The 15,795-nt window shown below is 37.5% G+C and overlaps 1 protein-coding gene across 1 annotated transcript; it reads left to right on the top strand.

Moving 5' to 3' along the window:
• Positions 1-4,977: 4,977 nt before the first annotated feature.
• Positions 4,978-6,773, top strand: LOC122045594 (pentatricopeptide repeat-containing protein At4g02750-like). The gene has a single exon (XM_042605875.1). It carries the CDS (start codon positions 4,996-4,998, stop codon positions 6,691-6,693), a length of 1,698 nt encoding a protein of 565 aa, XP_042461809.1. The 5' UTR covers positions 4,978-4,995; the 3' UTR covers positions 6,694-6,773.
• Positions 6,774-15,795: the final 9,022 nt, after the last annotated feature.

Below are 15,795 nucleotides of genomic sequence, written 5' to 3'. Positions count from 1 at the left end.
ACTATGCTAGCCTACTTAGCATGCATACTAACAAGCACACACAACACAGCATAAAAAGCAATAAATAGAAAAACTAATTTTCAACTATTATGGCTTTTATCTATTGCTGTCCTCCGTGTGTCGCCAACCCTAGCTGCTGCCATCTTTGGCCACCGCCACCGGGTCTAGTTGTCGCATCCATCTTGCTCCTTGTTCCGCTGCGCCTCTGATCCTCAAAAGATTCCACGCCTTGCAAGATTCGATCCGTGACATAAATAGAATTTTACATTTTCCGATCCTATATTCCTCGAAGGAATGTACATGTAAACTAGATCGAACATAAAATAAAATTTACATCCATCGATCCTATATTCCATAAAAGGAATGTACATGTAACTAGATCAAAAAATAAAATCCTAATAAAACTAAATACAGCTCCTGCTGTATTTTATAATACAATCATGCACACATAATAAAATGCCCTTGACATGTCCAAGGGTCCAATCACACACATAATAACTATAAGCCATAATAATTGGATCCTGCATCCACAAAGTTAGCACATCCTACTATTAACCTGCCTAAATTATGTATGTCATGTGCATAATTAAACTAATACCAAATACACAGAGGCAAAACCCTAGCTCTGATACCAATTGTTGGTTGCTACTCGGAAAACCTAGAGGTTCCACTGTACAAAAATTTTGTACAAAGGTCTGAACCTTTTCCTAGCTACCATGTGTTCTTTTAAATTAAATTTTGGATCGCCTGCGGAACTTAACACGTTTGATCCAAAACTTAATCTATTTGTTTTTTTAGGTTTTGACTTGGATCTCCTGCGGAACTTAACACGTTTGATCCAAATCACCTAAGTTATTAATTCCATTAAATATTAATTTCCAAAATTGGTTCCCAGTTCTGACGTGGCGAGGCACATGGCCTTCTTGGATATGGGAGCAACCACCACCGACTAGACAAAACCTTTTAAGGAAAGCTAATATTTAATTTCCTAAAATAACTTTAGGTCAACTGAAAAGAACAATCAAATCACAAGGAAAAGAAAAACAAAAGAACACTATATCGAAAACAAATTAGAAACACTAGAATCGTATGCCTCTTGTATTTAGTATTATATTCAAAAATAACTAGTATGATGCGGAAAGAAAAATTACTAGTTATACCTTTTAGAAAGACCTCTTGATCTTCTACCGTATCCCTCTTCTAACCTCGGACGTTGTGTGGGCAACGATCTTCCGATATGAGAACCACCTAAGCACCTTCTTCTCCTTTCTTCAAATTTCGGCCAAGCACAAAGCTTCCAAAAGATGAAAGTCTTTTCCACCAACCAAGCTCCAAGAGATGTAAGCTTTCTCTCCTTCTTCCTCAAGCTAGATCCGGCCACCAATTAAAACTCCATGAGCATGAAGAGGTTCGGCCACAAAGAGAAGAAGAAGAGCAGAAGGAAGGGCCAGCCACACCACCAAGGAAAAGAGGGAGAAAAATAGAATAGATTCGTTAGCCTTGAAGCCTCCTCTACCCCCTCTTTTATAATCCTTGATCTTGGCAAATAAGGAAATTTTAATAAAAACTTCCTTAATTCTTTTGCCATTGAAAAGGAAAATTTATTTAATTAAAAATAATTTTCTTTCTCAATTTTATTTGGCCGGTCATATAAAAGCTACAAACAATGAGAGTTTTAATTAATTAAAACTTCCTAATTTGTCTCCAAAAATTTATAAAAATTTCTCCAATAATTTTAATCCCTTTATGATTGGTTTATAAAAAGGAAATTTAATAAATTAAAATCTTTCTTTTAAACATTTGGATAAAAAGAAAGTTATCTCTAAAAATTAAAATCTCTTTTAATCTACAAATAAGGAAAGATATCAAATTTTTTCTTAATCTTTTGTAGAAACTTATAAAAGAGAATATTTAATTTTAAACTCTCTTTTAAATCATGAACATGGTTAAAAAAGGAAAGTTTTCTTAAAATTTAAAATCCCCTTTAATCAACAAATAAGGAAAGATTTCAAATTTTAAACTCTCTTTTAAACATGTTAGATGATTTACAAATAAGGAAAGTTTTTACCAAAAATTAAAACCATCCTTTTAAACTACAAATAAGGAAAGAGATTAATCTCTTCTCTTAATCTTTTGTAGAAAGCTATAAAAGGAAATTTTTAATTTTTAAACTCTCTTTTAAAATCATGATATCCACATAAGAAATAATTTTAATAAAAATCCTCTTTAATATTCTAGTGGCCGGCCACCTAAGCTTGGGACCCAAGCTTTGGCCGGCCACCTACATGGCTCATCCACTTGGTCTTGGCCGGCCCTAGCTTGGGTTCCAAGCTAGCTTCGCCGACCCCATTGGATGGGTAAGAAGGTGGGTATGCGGTGGGTATAAATCTCTATATACTAGAGGCTACGATAGGGACCGAGAGGAGCAATTGGTTTTGGTCTCCCGATAAAATTAAGCATCCCGTGCTCGCCCCGAACACACAACTTAATTTTATCAATAATAATTCATTCCACTAGAGAACTATTATTGAACTACCGCACCAATCCCAAATTACATTTTGGGCTCCTTCTTATCACGAGTGTGTTAGTCTCCCTGTGTTTAAGATAACAAATGTCCACTAATTAAGTAAGTTACTGACAACTCACTTAATTAATATCTAGCTCCAAGAGTAGTACCACTCAACTTCATCGTCATGTCGGACTAAGTCCACCTGTAGGGTTTAACATGACAATCCTTATGAGCTCCTCTTGGGGACATTCTCAACCTAGATTACTAGGACACAGTTTCCTTCTATAATCAACAACACACACTATAAGTGATATCATTTCCCAACTTATCGGGCTTATTGATTCATCGAACTAAATCTCACCCATTGATAAATTAAAGAAATAAATATCAAATATATGTGCTTGTTATTATATTAGGATTAAGAGCACACACTTCTATAATAACTGAGGTCTTTGTTCCTTTTATAAAGTCAGTATAAAAGAAACGACCTCTAATGGTCCTACTCAATACACTCTTAGTGTACTAGTGTAATTATAAAGTTAAGATAAACTAACACCTAATTACACTACGACCTTCCAATGGTTTGTTCCTTTCCATCATGGTCGTGAGCTACTGTTTATAATTTATAAGGTACTGATAACATGATCTTCTGTGTGTGACACCACACACCATGTTATCTACAATATAAATTAATTGAACAACTACATTTATCATAAATGTAGGCATTTGACCAATGTGATTCTTATTTCTAGATAAATGTTTATACCAAAAGCTAGACTTTTAGTATACACTCTAACAGAAGGAAGCCAGGTTGATCAGTCGACAGAACGATTACTACATTAATGAAGACATAATGGTGAATCTCGGCGAACAAGGAAACTACACTATTCGGTCAACCGAATAAGGTGATTTGTTGACCGAACCATTAATGATCATAAATGTGCGAAGATCTGATCTTAGCGAAGAAGGAAAGCACGGGGTTCGTTCGACTGATAGGAGGATCAGTCAACTGAAAGGATTAGTCAACCGAATGACTTTTTGGTTGATCGAACCATGCGTATCAATAGGGAGCTCGAGGTGCAAGGCAAGGTATTAGTCATCAGTTCATCTCTATGCGTAGTCTCTGTTCATCCTACTACTCTGTTAGTCATCATCAAGAAAGCTACTGCTCCGACCAAGTGCCGACAATTTTTATCGCTATTCTTTTCGGTATATTTACATTTAGCTTGCACTATACTTAATCTCATATAAGATAGTAGGATGTTACTATCTTATACTTCATCTATATGAATTACTTCTTTCCGAAAGTTTTGGAAAGAAGAGTTATAGCGAATTGCCCAATGGTGCGATCAAGGATCGCGGGTCTTGAAGTAGGAGTCGACATATGCTTCGAACTAAGTAATAACCTGAGTCACTTGTCTTTCTTTTGCTATTCTATTTTCCGTTGTTTATTCTGATTTTCTTTTATGAGAAAAGAAAAAGTTTTAAACGAGCGATATTCACCCCCCTTCTATTGCTCCTTTTTGATCATTCAATTATTATTCATAAGTCTTTGGCCAAAGTAAAATATGTCAAGAGGATGGTCTTCTTGGACATGCATTTGAGTAATTTGAATCCATAGTACAAAGGAACTATTACATGGGCTAGTTGTGAAATAATTAGGATAGTGGGAACTGACACAAAGATCATGTAGTGGATATAAGATGAGTAAAAGGAATATACATTGATCTGTTTGGTAAATTTTACTCCTGACTAGTTTAACATTCGATGCGAGCAAGTCATGGTCGCACACAAGTCATGTAGATCCAAAGTAATCTGAGTTTTAAATTTACACCCTCTATTAGTCTATACATGAGAAAGAACTTCTCCATCTACATGTCCACAACTCTCATAAATTTGTGATTCATTATAAATCAATTATAAAACCACAAAACTTTTAATGTAAAATTAAAATCATTTTTACAATGGAGTCTTTTTTTTTCCATCTATCTTGGTTTTTCATCTATCTTTTTTTCCATTCACATTTAACATACTCCAAGAGAGGTGCGTCTAGAGAAATCCATGAAATCAAGTGAGTGATTTTGTTAAATTTAAAATAGAATGCACTCTTAGAGTACTTTTATGGTTTAAAATAAGCCTCGGGATTATAATGCAGTGAAAGAGTATTAAATTATCATTTAGTCACCTACGATCTGATCTCTAACTATGACGTATTTTTAAAAAAAAATTCAAATAAAATGTACAATTATAGAATTTTGGACTTTTGGATCATTGTCACGAGTATTTTTTGATTTATTTTAACGGTTGGTAGGAAAAATTTGTAGGACTTGATTGATAGGATTCGGCCGTTACCTAGCTTTGACGTTACTTCTTTTATTATTTTTTTTTCTGATTTAAAATAAAATTTAAAAAAAAAACAAAAAACAAAGCAATACAAAAGGAAGAGAGGAGAAAGATGAGCGCTTATTTTGTATTACTACTCTCGGATGTCATCCTTCTGCAAGTCCTCTTCTTCTGTACTACGCTCCTCCGCCAAGCCTCGTCCCCGCACTCTCTCCCCTTCCGAGCTCTTTCATCACAACCGCCGGATCGCCTCCCTCGGCCGCACCGGTCAGCTCCATGCTGCCCGCCAACTGTTCGACGAAATGCCCATCCGCGACACCGTCTCCTGGAACGCCATCCTCACTGCGCACTGGCACAACTCCGACCTCGACGGCTCCAAGAGACTCTTCCAAACTATGCCTCACCCCAACACCGTCTCCTGGAACTCCCTCATCACAGGCTGTTTCCACAACGGTCGACCACAAGAGGCCCTCCACTATTTCCTCAACATGCCTTGTAGTTGTAGGAACGTGGCTTCCTGGAACACCACCATCTCCGGCCTCGTAAGGTACGAGCACTGGGACATCGCTGAGAGACTCTTTCTGAAAATGCCTGCGAAAAACGTTATCTCATACACCGCCATGATAGATGGACTCGCTCGGAGAGGAGAAGTTGATAGAGCCCGCAACTTGTTCGACCGAATGCCCAAGAGAAATACTGTATCGTGGGGTGCCATTATAAGCGGGTACGGCGAAAATGGCCTGTTTGAGGAAGCTCGAACCTTGTTCAATAGAATGCCAGAGAAGAACCTAGTTGCAATCACGACGGTCATCACCGGGTACTGCAAGCAGGGCAGAGTGGATAAAGCAAGGGAACTTTTTGATGGGATTCAACATAAGGATTTAATCTGTTGGAACGCAATGCTGTCAGGCTATGTTCACAATGATCATCCCGGGGAAGCACTGAAGCTATTCATCCAACTACTAGAAACCGGTATGAAACCTGACCATTATACGTTAATTGCAGTCGTGAAAACATGTTCGTCTGTCGGTTTGCTGCAACAAGGGAGGCTTGTTCATGCTTACGCTATTAAAACCACCAATTGGCATTTGAACGTGTCCTTAAGCAACGCTTTGGTGACCATGTACAGCAAGGGCGGGTGCATTAGTGATTCGGAGTTGCTCTTCTCGAACATCCACAACAGAGACCTTGTCTCCTGGAATGCAATTATCGCAGCATTCTCGGAGCATGGCTACCAAGAGAAAGTTGTTTCTCTGTTCAATGAGATGGAAGAAGATGGCATCACACCCGATGACATCACTTTCCTAAGCATATTGTCTGCGCTGGGACGTGCTGCAAATATAAAAGATAGCTTAAATTGGTTTAGCCTAATGATTTCCAAATACGGGATACAACCGAAGGCTGAACACTATGCTTCCGTTGTCGATGCGCTGTGCCGTGCAGGCCATTTAGAGAAGGCATGCAAGTACATGGGAGGAATGCCACTTAAAGCACGGAATTTTGCTTGGAGTGCTATACTAGCAGCCTGTCAAACGAACTCTCACGTCGAATTAGGGGAGTCGGCGGCTAAGAAGCTACTCGTGTTGGATTCTGAAAACTCAGGGGCATATGTGGCGTTGTCAAATATTTATGCTGAAGCTGGTATGTGGAGGGAAGTGACTAAAGTGAGGGCCATGATGAGGCAAAATAGAGTGAAGAAGCAACCAGGGTACAGTTGGACTGAGATATCTGGCAATATTCATTTGTTTCTTGTGGGTGATGCATCACATTCAGAGATCGACAAGATTCTACGTGAGCCTCTAGGGCATAGTTTAGTTAATTATCATATAATAGATTTATAGAATTTAATAAGGGTCAAACCTTGTTTAAAAAATGGGAAATTACTCTTTCATGTAATGATTAATTTTGATTTTCTGATTTACTTCCTCCCAATAATATGAGGTAGTCATATAAATACAGGGTGTTAGGGTGTTAGGATGATAGATTTTGACCTTTTTATAGAATTGAGAGGATAGGTATCCATATGAAGCTGTTGAACCCAAACGTATACATAAAGCAATCTTATATTTACTAAGACATGTAATTTATTTGTAGAATATAAATTCATTTCTTTTTAATGGGAAAAAGTACTTAAACAAAGAATAAATAATTAGTATTTTTTTAGTTGACATAAGGTATTCAGTTTATACATTAATTTTAGAGTGACTGGTTCGATTTCATGAAAATTTTCTATTGATCATCAGGATAAATCAAGAACGCTCACAACACGCGACTCACCAATCTAGTATTTTTAGATTAACCGCTGAATAAGGAAAATCCATCTGTTTAATTCACTAAAATTAGGACTTGATCTTAGATGTTTTAGAAATTGAAAAGGCATCTTACCGCTATCATATTACACTGGGCAATAAAGAAATAATTAATGATTGTGTTGCATGTTTCATGATCATATTACCACTATTACGAATGACAGAGTGGACATTACGGGACGAGTTACATCTAACTCTATCTACCACTACCCTTAAATGACCTACTAGAGAGTGAATATAATTGACAATCCTCTGGATCATAAGAGAGACATAGTCCGTCAACATGCAAGCAATGCAATATTGTGCACGATGCTAATATCCATGACTCAAACATAGTCATTATCAATACAGCAACATTGTAAACATAAGTAAATCCAAAAACGTGATCTATAAATCATATATATCTATATGTATGAAAAGATCCAACAAATGTCTACTAAACATTATGCATAGTAATAGTAATACATATAGTACACACAACACTCATGTGTACACTACAAAGTATAGGCAGTCAAATAAAATAACTCCTATAGTACGCACCATACACGTGTACACACTACATGCATATGAATAACCAACATGTCACTCCTATGGTATACACCAAACACGCATGTACACTACAGAATATGAATATTTAAAGATAATACTATATGAGAAATAAATAAATCATCTTTAAGATCAAGCATAAAAATAACAAGTTCAGTTATAATACGAGTAGGGCAAGGTAATTAATCTATTTTATCAATTAGTTTCATGTACTAGGGTCAATGAACTACAAAGGTCAGAAACCTAGATCCACTGTAGATGTCAATTAACTAGTTTCATGTACTTTATCAACTAGTTTCTAAATGTACTCTAATCTAGACAACTTACTTGAATCATATACCTACAACCAATAACACAATTAAAACTTAGATCCACTATAGATCGGGTAACGAAATTAAATCCTAAATCACTTTTAAACCCTCTATTGTAGGTTATGATTGTTTCTGATTAATTAATTATCAATCTCAACTAATCTCTTTCAAATCCAACAACCTATGTATCAAACTCCGATTATCAAGTAATAAACCTAATTAATCATCCAATTAATCAAACCTTCATATTAACATACTCGAATTTAATTTCCTTAATTTGTTAATCTAACATCAAGAATCATCCACATTTATTTACACTCAAATTCTAATTAACACCATCAATTTCAGCATTTACAAAAAGTTAATCACCTCAAAACAATACACCAGATTTTATCCTTCCTAGATCCATGACTAAATCTTGAATCTGGATTAATTAGAGAATAGTTAATTAAACTCCAATTAAAATTGTTTAATCAATCACAACAATCGTATTTAGTTATGGTTTACTCTAATTGGTCGCTTCTTCTCCGGTAGCAACTCACTGCGCACGGTGGTAGTCAGCTGGAGGAGGCAGCAACCACTAGGTTGGGTTGCGGCAGCGGTTGCTAGACTTGTTGGATGTTAATTGGAATTCCGTTTTGTTTCCCTTGTTCAAAAATTTGTACAAGAACAGAACTTTTCCTAGTAGCCCATGTGCTCTACAGAAGTTAAACTTGGATTGCAAATGAAATTTACTATTTTTAATCCAAGTTGTTCTTCAGAAGTTAAACTTAGATTGGAAACAGAACTTAACATTTTTATTCCAAGTTCAACCCATGTGTTCTTCAGAAGTTAAACCATATTACACAAGTTGATTAAATATCTATTAAAGATTGGCTTCTAGGTTAAACATGGCGAGACACTCAGCCTTCTTGGGTATGGGATCATCCACCACTTCCTAGACAAAGCATTTCAAAGAAATTGAATATTAAACTTCTTATAGTAACCTTAGGTTTAACTATAGAGACCACAATAGAAACACAAAATCGCTAGCCTCTTGTGTTGGTATTTCAGGATCCATACAAAGAAAAACTAAACTAGTTCACCGCGGAAACAATTAACTAGTTATACCTTTCTTTGTATCTTAAAGACCTTTTGACCTTTTGCTGTATTCCTCTCCTCTTCTTGGACGTCGTGTGGGCGACGATCTACAAAGACGAAGACACCCGACCTTCTCCTTCTTTTCCAAGATTTCAGCCACCAAAGAATACAAAGTGAAGAGGTCTCGTTCTTCTTCTTCTTCTTCTCCACCAAGCAACCGGTCACCAAGGTTGAAGAGAGGTGCCGCCGGCCTCAAGAGAGAAAGGGAGAAGAAGGGCCATCCACCAAAGAGAATAAAAGAGCGAGAGCCTTAGGTTGTGTTATTAGAGAGCATCCCTTCCTCCTCTTTTATAATCTTTGCTAGCGGCTAACAAGGAAAGTTTTTAATAAAATTTCCTTTTATTTGCTATTGTAGATGGTTAAAAAAAGGTAAGATTTTAAGAAAATTAAAATCTCTCTTTTAAACCATTATAAATTAAAACGAAAGATTATAACAAAATTTTGTTTTAAACAAAATCTTTCTTTTATTCCTATAATGGTTGGTTACAAAAAAGGATTTTAACAAATTAAAATATCTCTTTTAACCATTGTAGATAACTACAAAAAGGAAAGATTTTAACAAAATTAAAATATCTCTTTTAACCATTGTAGATAACTACAAAAAGGGGAAGATTTTAACAAAATTAAAATTTATCTTTTAATCTATTGTAAAAAGCTATAAAAGGAAAGATTTTAACAAAATTTTGTTTTCAACAAAACTTTCTTTTCTCTTCTTGTATGGCCAACCCCATGCTAGGGCACCAAGCATGGCTTGGCCGACACACATCTTGGGCACCAAGAGGGCTTGGTCGGCCCCTTGCTTGGACACCAAGCAAGGATATGGTCGGCCCCTCATTTGGGTAAGAAGCAAAATTAAAACGGGTGAACGCGAGACTTTATAGAGGCTACAGCAGGGACCGAGAGGAGAATTGATTTTGACCTCCTGATGAACTTGAGCTTCCTATGTTCGACCTGAACACCCAACTCAAGTTCATCAATAATAACTCATACCACTAAAGAGTTATTATTGAACTACCGCACCAATCTCATATTACATTAAGGGATCCTTCTTATTATGAGTGCATTAATCTCCCTGTATTTAAGATATTGAATGTCCATTAATTAAATGAGTTACTAACAACTTAATTAATATCTAGCTCCAAGAGTAGTACCACTCAACTTCATTATAATGCCTGACTAAGCCCACCTGCAGGGTTTACATGATAATCCTTATGAGTTTCTCAAGGGGACATCATCAACCTAGATAACTAGGACACAGTTTCCTTCCATAATCAACAACACACCATATAAATAATATTATTTCCCAACTTATCGGGCCTATTAATTTAAAGAATAAATCTCACCCATTGATAAATTAAAGAAATAAATACTAATATATGTGCTTGTTATTATATCGGGATTAAGAGTATGCACATCCATAATAACAGAGGTTATATTCTTTTATGTAGTCAGTATAAAAGGAAAAACCTCATATGGTCCTGCTCAATACACACATAGTGTACTAGTGTAATTTTATAGTTAAGATATACTATTACCAAATTACACTACAACCATTCCAATGTTTTGTCCCAATCCATCTTAGTTATGAGCTATTATTTATAATTTATAAGGAACTGATAACATGATATTCTGTGTGATACCACACACCATTTTATCTACAATATAAATTAAATGGACAATTGCATTTTACTAAATGCAGACATTTGACCAATGTGATTTTCATTTCAAAATAAATGTTCATACAAAAAACTAGGCTTTTAGTATACATCCTAACAATCTCCCACTTATACTAAAAGATTATGCTGCAATATATGCTGTCATACATCTGATTCTCATCCTCTCAACATGTCCATCAAAAGCTCTCACCTGAAGGGCCTAAGTCAAAGGATCCAAGTTATCTGCTGATGCAATCTTTGTGACAACAACTTTTTCTCGTTCTACGATGTCTCGTATTAGGTGGTACTTGCACTCAATGGGGTTACTTGCCTTATGGGCTCATAGTTCATTCGAGTTTGCTACTATACCACTATTATCACAATAAATTATGATAATTTTGGGCAAACCAGGAATCACATCTAAATCCATCAAGAAGTTTCTAAGCCATACAGCTTCTTTGGCTACCTCAGAGGCTGCCACATACTCAGCTTTCATGGTAGAGTCCGAAAGACATTTCTGCTTAACACTCCTCCATGATATGGTTCCACCTCCCAAAGTAAACACATACCCCGAGGTTGACTTACTATTATCCCTATCTGATTTGAAGTCCGAATCCGTGTAACCCACATGGAGCAAATCATCTGCTTGGTAAACTAGCATATAATCTCTAGTCCTTCTCACATATTTTAATACATGTTTTACGGCAGTCCAATGTCCCTGTCCAGGATTACTTTGATATCTGCTAACCATGTCCACGGCAAAACAGATATTCGGTCTCGTACATAGCATTACATATATTAGGCTTCCTACAGCCGAAGAATAAGGAACTGCCTTCATGTCCTCTATCTCCTTTGATGTCTTAGGAGACATCTCTTTAGATAAAGGTACTCCATGTCGAAAAAGTAGAAAACCTTTGTTGGAGTTTTGCATGCTAAAACGAGCTAGGATACTATTGATGTACGAAACTTGGGATATGCACAACATCCTTTTCTTACAATCCCTTATCACTTTGATCCCAAGAATATGTCCACATTCTCCCAAGTCCTTCATATCAAACTGCTTGGACAACCATACCCTTACGTCTGACAACACTTTGACATTATTGTCAATGAGCAAAATATCATCTACGTATAGTACAAGAAATACCACCACGTTTCCGTCACTCTTCTTGTATACACAAGACTCATTCGGACACTGAATGAATCCATAAGACTGGATCACTTCATTAAATCGAATATTCCAAGATCTTGAAACTTGCTCCAGTCCATAAATAGACCGATTGAGCTTACATACAAGATGCTCTTTGTCCTTTGCAATGAATCCCTCTAGTTGCTTCATATGGATATTTTCTTCAAGACTTCCATTAAGGAAAGCTGTCTTGACATCCATTTGCCAAATCTCATAATCCATATGAGCGGCAATAGATAAAAGAATCCAGATAGACTTAAGCATGGCTACCGACGAAAAGGTTTCCTTATAATCGATTCCCTCTTTCTGAGTATACCCTTTTGCAACAAGCCTTGCTTTGAAAGTTTCCACCTTCCTGTCTGTCCCTCTTTTTCTTTTGTAGACTCATTTACACCCAATGGCTTTTACACCATTTGGTGGTTCTACAAGCTCCCAGACCTAATTAGAATACATAGATTCTATTTCAGAGTTCATTGCACTTTGCCAAGATGCTGCATCATTTCTTGGAGTGCTTTATCATATGTGCAGGGATCAGGTTCATATTCACCTGGGATCAACTCCGAAGGTTCTCCCAAAAACATGAATCTATCAGGTTATCGAACAACCCTCCCACTATGACGTGACACTGCTTGTAATTGTGCATCATTTGTGACACGTGTTGTAGTTTCTTATGGTATCTCATCTTGTACCGTTGGTACTAAAGTAGACGTGCCTTCTCTTATTTCTTCAAGAATAATTTTACTCATGGGCTTGTGGTTCATTACATAGTCTTCTTATAAAATCGGGCATTGGTGCTAACAATGACCTTCTGATCTTTAGGACTATAAAATAAACCACCTTTCGTTTCTTTAGGATAACCCACAAACAAGCGAACTTCTATACGTGATTTCTGACTTATCAGTGTCTCCCTTCAGCACATGTGCTGGACTACCCAAAATCCGAATATGTTTCAGACTAAGCTTACACCCATTCCACAATTCTGTGGGAGTAGAGGGTACGGACTTAGAAGACACCAAGTTCAGAATGTACACTGCCATTTCCAGAGCATATCCCTAAAATGAATTTGGTAATTCTGAATAACTCATCATTGATCTAACCATTTCCATAAGAGTCCTATTCCTTCATTCTGCCACACCATTCTGTTGGGTTGTACCAGGTACAGACAGTTGGGATTGAATCCCGGCCTTTGATAAATAATTCCTAAACTCTCCTAAGAGGTACTCGCCACCACGATCAGACCGTAGTGTCTTGATACTTTTTGTAAAGCCCGAAAAATTCTCGAATTTATTTTAGAATTATTCTATGATTTTTCTGGAATTTTTAGATATTTTTCCGGAATTTTCCGAGTAGCGGAAGTAGCAAAAATAATTAGAACCGCAAAATAGCTTAGGCGAGAATCGAACCCGAGACCTATGGTGTAAGCGATAATGCTAGTAACCAGTTGAACCCAGCAGGGCCGTGCTGAAAGAAAGAGGAACCAATTATATTTATATTAGAGATGGGTTCAATAATCCACTTAATATAAATTAATTACTTAAGTTGGGTTTGGTTTAATTTGGTTCGGCAGCCCTCTCCTCACAAAACCTCACGCCACCTTCTCCTCTCAAACCCTCACGTCGGCGCCCCTCTTCCTCCTCCTTCTCACGGCACACCAAGCCCCAAGGGCCAAGGGAACTTCTTCCGGCAAGATCTTCGATACGAGGACGTTCCCCTTCGCGAGAAGAACACGTAGACGCGAGCGGATCGTCGCGAAGATCATCTCCACCGGAGTTCTAGCGAATAGAATCGTAAGAAATTACGAATAGGAGGTAAGAAACCCCTCACCTGCAGTATAATTGCTCTCGCTTGTTAGTTTTGGCGTTAGTTCAGTAGTTCTACAGTTTTTTAGTTTTAGGGTGTGCTTTTAGAGGCCACCAAGCATTCGGTAAAATGCCCAGGTCAGGAGGATGCACCAGTAGGCGTCCTAACAGCATGTAAAATGTATTAGGAACATTTTATTCAGCTTATTGTCAGTTATTACAGCTATATGGATCAGATATCCATTGGGTGGGCTCCCACAGTAGCCTCTAGGTTCAGATAACCTATCTCTAGGTTTAGATAACCTAGAACAACAAAGTAAAATAAAACAGTATTCAGTATTTTACTTTTATTCAGTTGGCACTGTACTTGGATCAGATATCCATGGGCTGGACTCCCACAGTCGTCCCTAGGTTCAGATAACCTAGTAACCCTGCTGGATTCGGAACTTGCAATCCCGGGTCTCGTAGGGATGCGCGCATAGTAAGTACAGTTGCCAGGGCCCCAGCAGTATGTTTAGTATTTTCATCTATTATTATTATATATAGTTTTTCCCAAATATGTAATCAGTGATGGAAACACTAACTTAGTTCAGTTCTAGTTAATTATCTCAGTTAAGTTTCATGATTTGAGTTCATGACCAGCTAGATGTATATGCATGATCAGTTCAGTATTCATGCTTAGTTTCAGATATAGTATGCTATGCTCAGCTTGTTTGTATGCCATGAACAGTTCAGTACATGTTTGTATGCCATGCCATGTTGCCATGCTCAGTTCAGTTTTCAAACAGCATGTTTTAAAAACATAATCGTATCGTTGCATGTTTTTGTGAGGTAGATGGTTTCTTACTAAGCTCTTTAGCTTACAGGTACTACTTTTCTTATACTGCAGATACAGGTAAAAGAAAAGTGGACTAGCGGAGGCTGGAGGGCAATGCTATGGAGGTGTGTGTGTGCAAGGGGTTTGGAATAAAGATCCTAGGGGTCGAAACAGTTTAATTCCTGCATTTTCGTTGTTAGTTTATTTATGGTTTAGTCCTTAGCTGGTTAAATGTTTTAATCCAGTAAAACTATGTACTATTCAGTTTGTCCAGTTTAGGACGCATGTAGGTTAATGTTAAATTGTTTTTCATGTATCTAGAACCTATGTCTGTGAGTTGTGGTGCGTCCCAGTGCCTGAAAGTTCTGAAATCAGAAACTCTGATTTCATATCAGAGTTGGATCGGTCTGCCGACCGATCCGTTGCAGTATCAGGGTCCTGGATCGGTCAGCCGACCGATCCAGAGGCATACAGTATGCTACTGTATGCTATCTGATCGGTCGTCCGACCGATCCAGCATCGACCAGAGAGCATCCCTGCGTCTCCAGGTGCTTGGATCGGTCTGGAGACCGATCCAGACACACCTGGATCGGTCTTGCCGACCGATCCAGCCTCTGCTGGATCGGTCCACAGACCGATCCAGCAGGGCACAGAATCGTAGCAAGTGTGATCGATCCGTGGATCGATCAGCAGCTAGCTGGGAAGTTAGTTCTGAGTTCCTAGCTCAGATGGGAGGTCAAGTATCCTACTTAGCACATGTACACCAACCGGAATGGGGCTTGAATCCTTCCTTATAACAGCATGGGTGTATCAGTTGTCAGATTAACTGAGTCAGTTAGTGAAATTTTATTTTACCCAGTTTTCCACACAGTACGGCACAGTAGTTACAGTAGTTAATGTAGCGATCCGGCTCACAGCGTAGAACCCAGGAGTTGGGTCTTTACAGAGTGGTATCAGAGCGGTGTTCCATACTTCCTACACACACATCAGCATTGTGCCTACAGCTTCCAAGTAAGAACATCTCTCACCTAGTTTTGTTTTCAGCTTTCATATCAATTATATGTGCTTTCATGTTTGCTCTCATGTTGGTAGTTAATTAATTCATGTTTACAGTGATAGTATTTAACATGTTACCAGTAGTTAACTATAACATGATAGCCTAGTTATATATATGTGT

The sequence above is a fragment of the Zingiber officinale genome, chromosome 2B (genome assembly GCF_018446385.1).
Source record: "Zingiber officinale cultivar Zhangliang chromosome 2B, Zo_v1.1, whole genome shotgun sequence".
Classification (NCBI taxonomy): Eukaryota; Viridiplantae; Streptophyta; class Magnoliopsida; order Zingiberales; family Zingiberaceae; genus Zingiber; species Zingiber officinale.
The sequence above is the reverse complement of the archived record's forward strand: the minus strand, read 5'-3'. Positions and strand labels throughout refer to the sequence as shown.

Coding starts and splice junctions, on each gene's coding strand:
- LOC122045594 (XM_042605875.1), top strand. CDS start 4,996: ATGTCATCCTTCTGCAAGTCCTCTTCTTCTGTACTACGCTCCTCCGCC.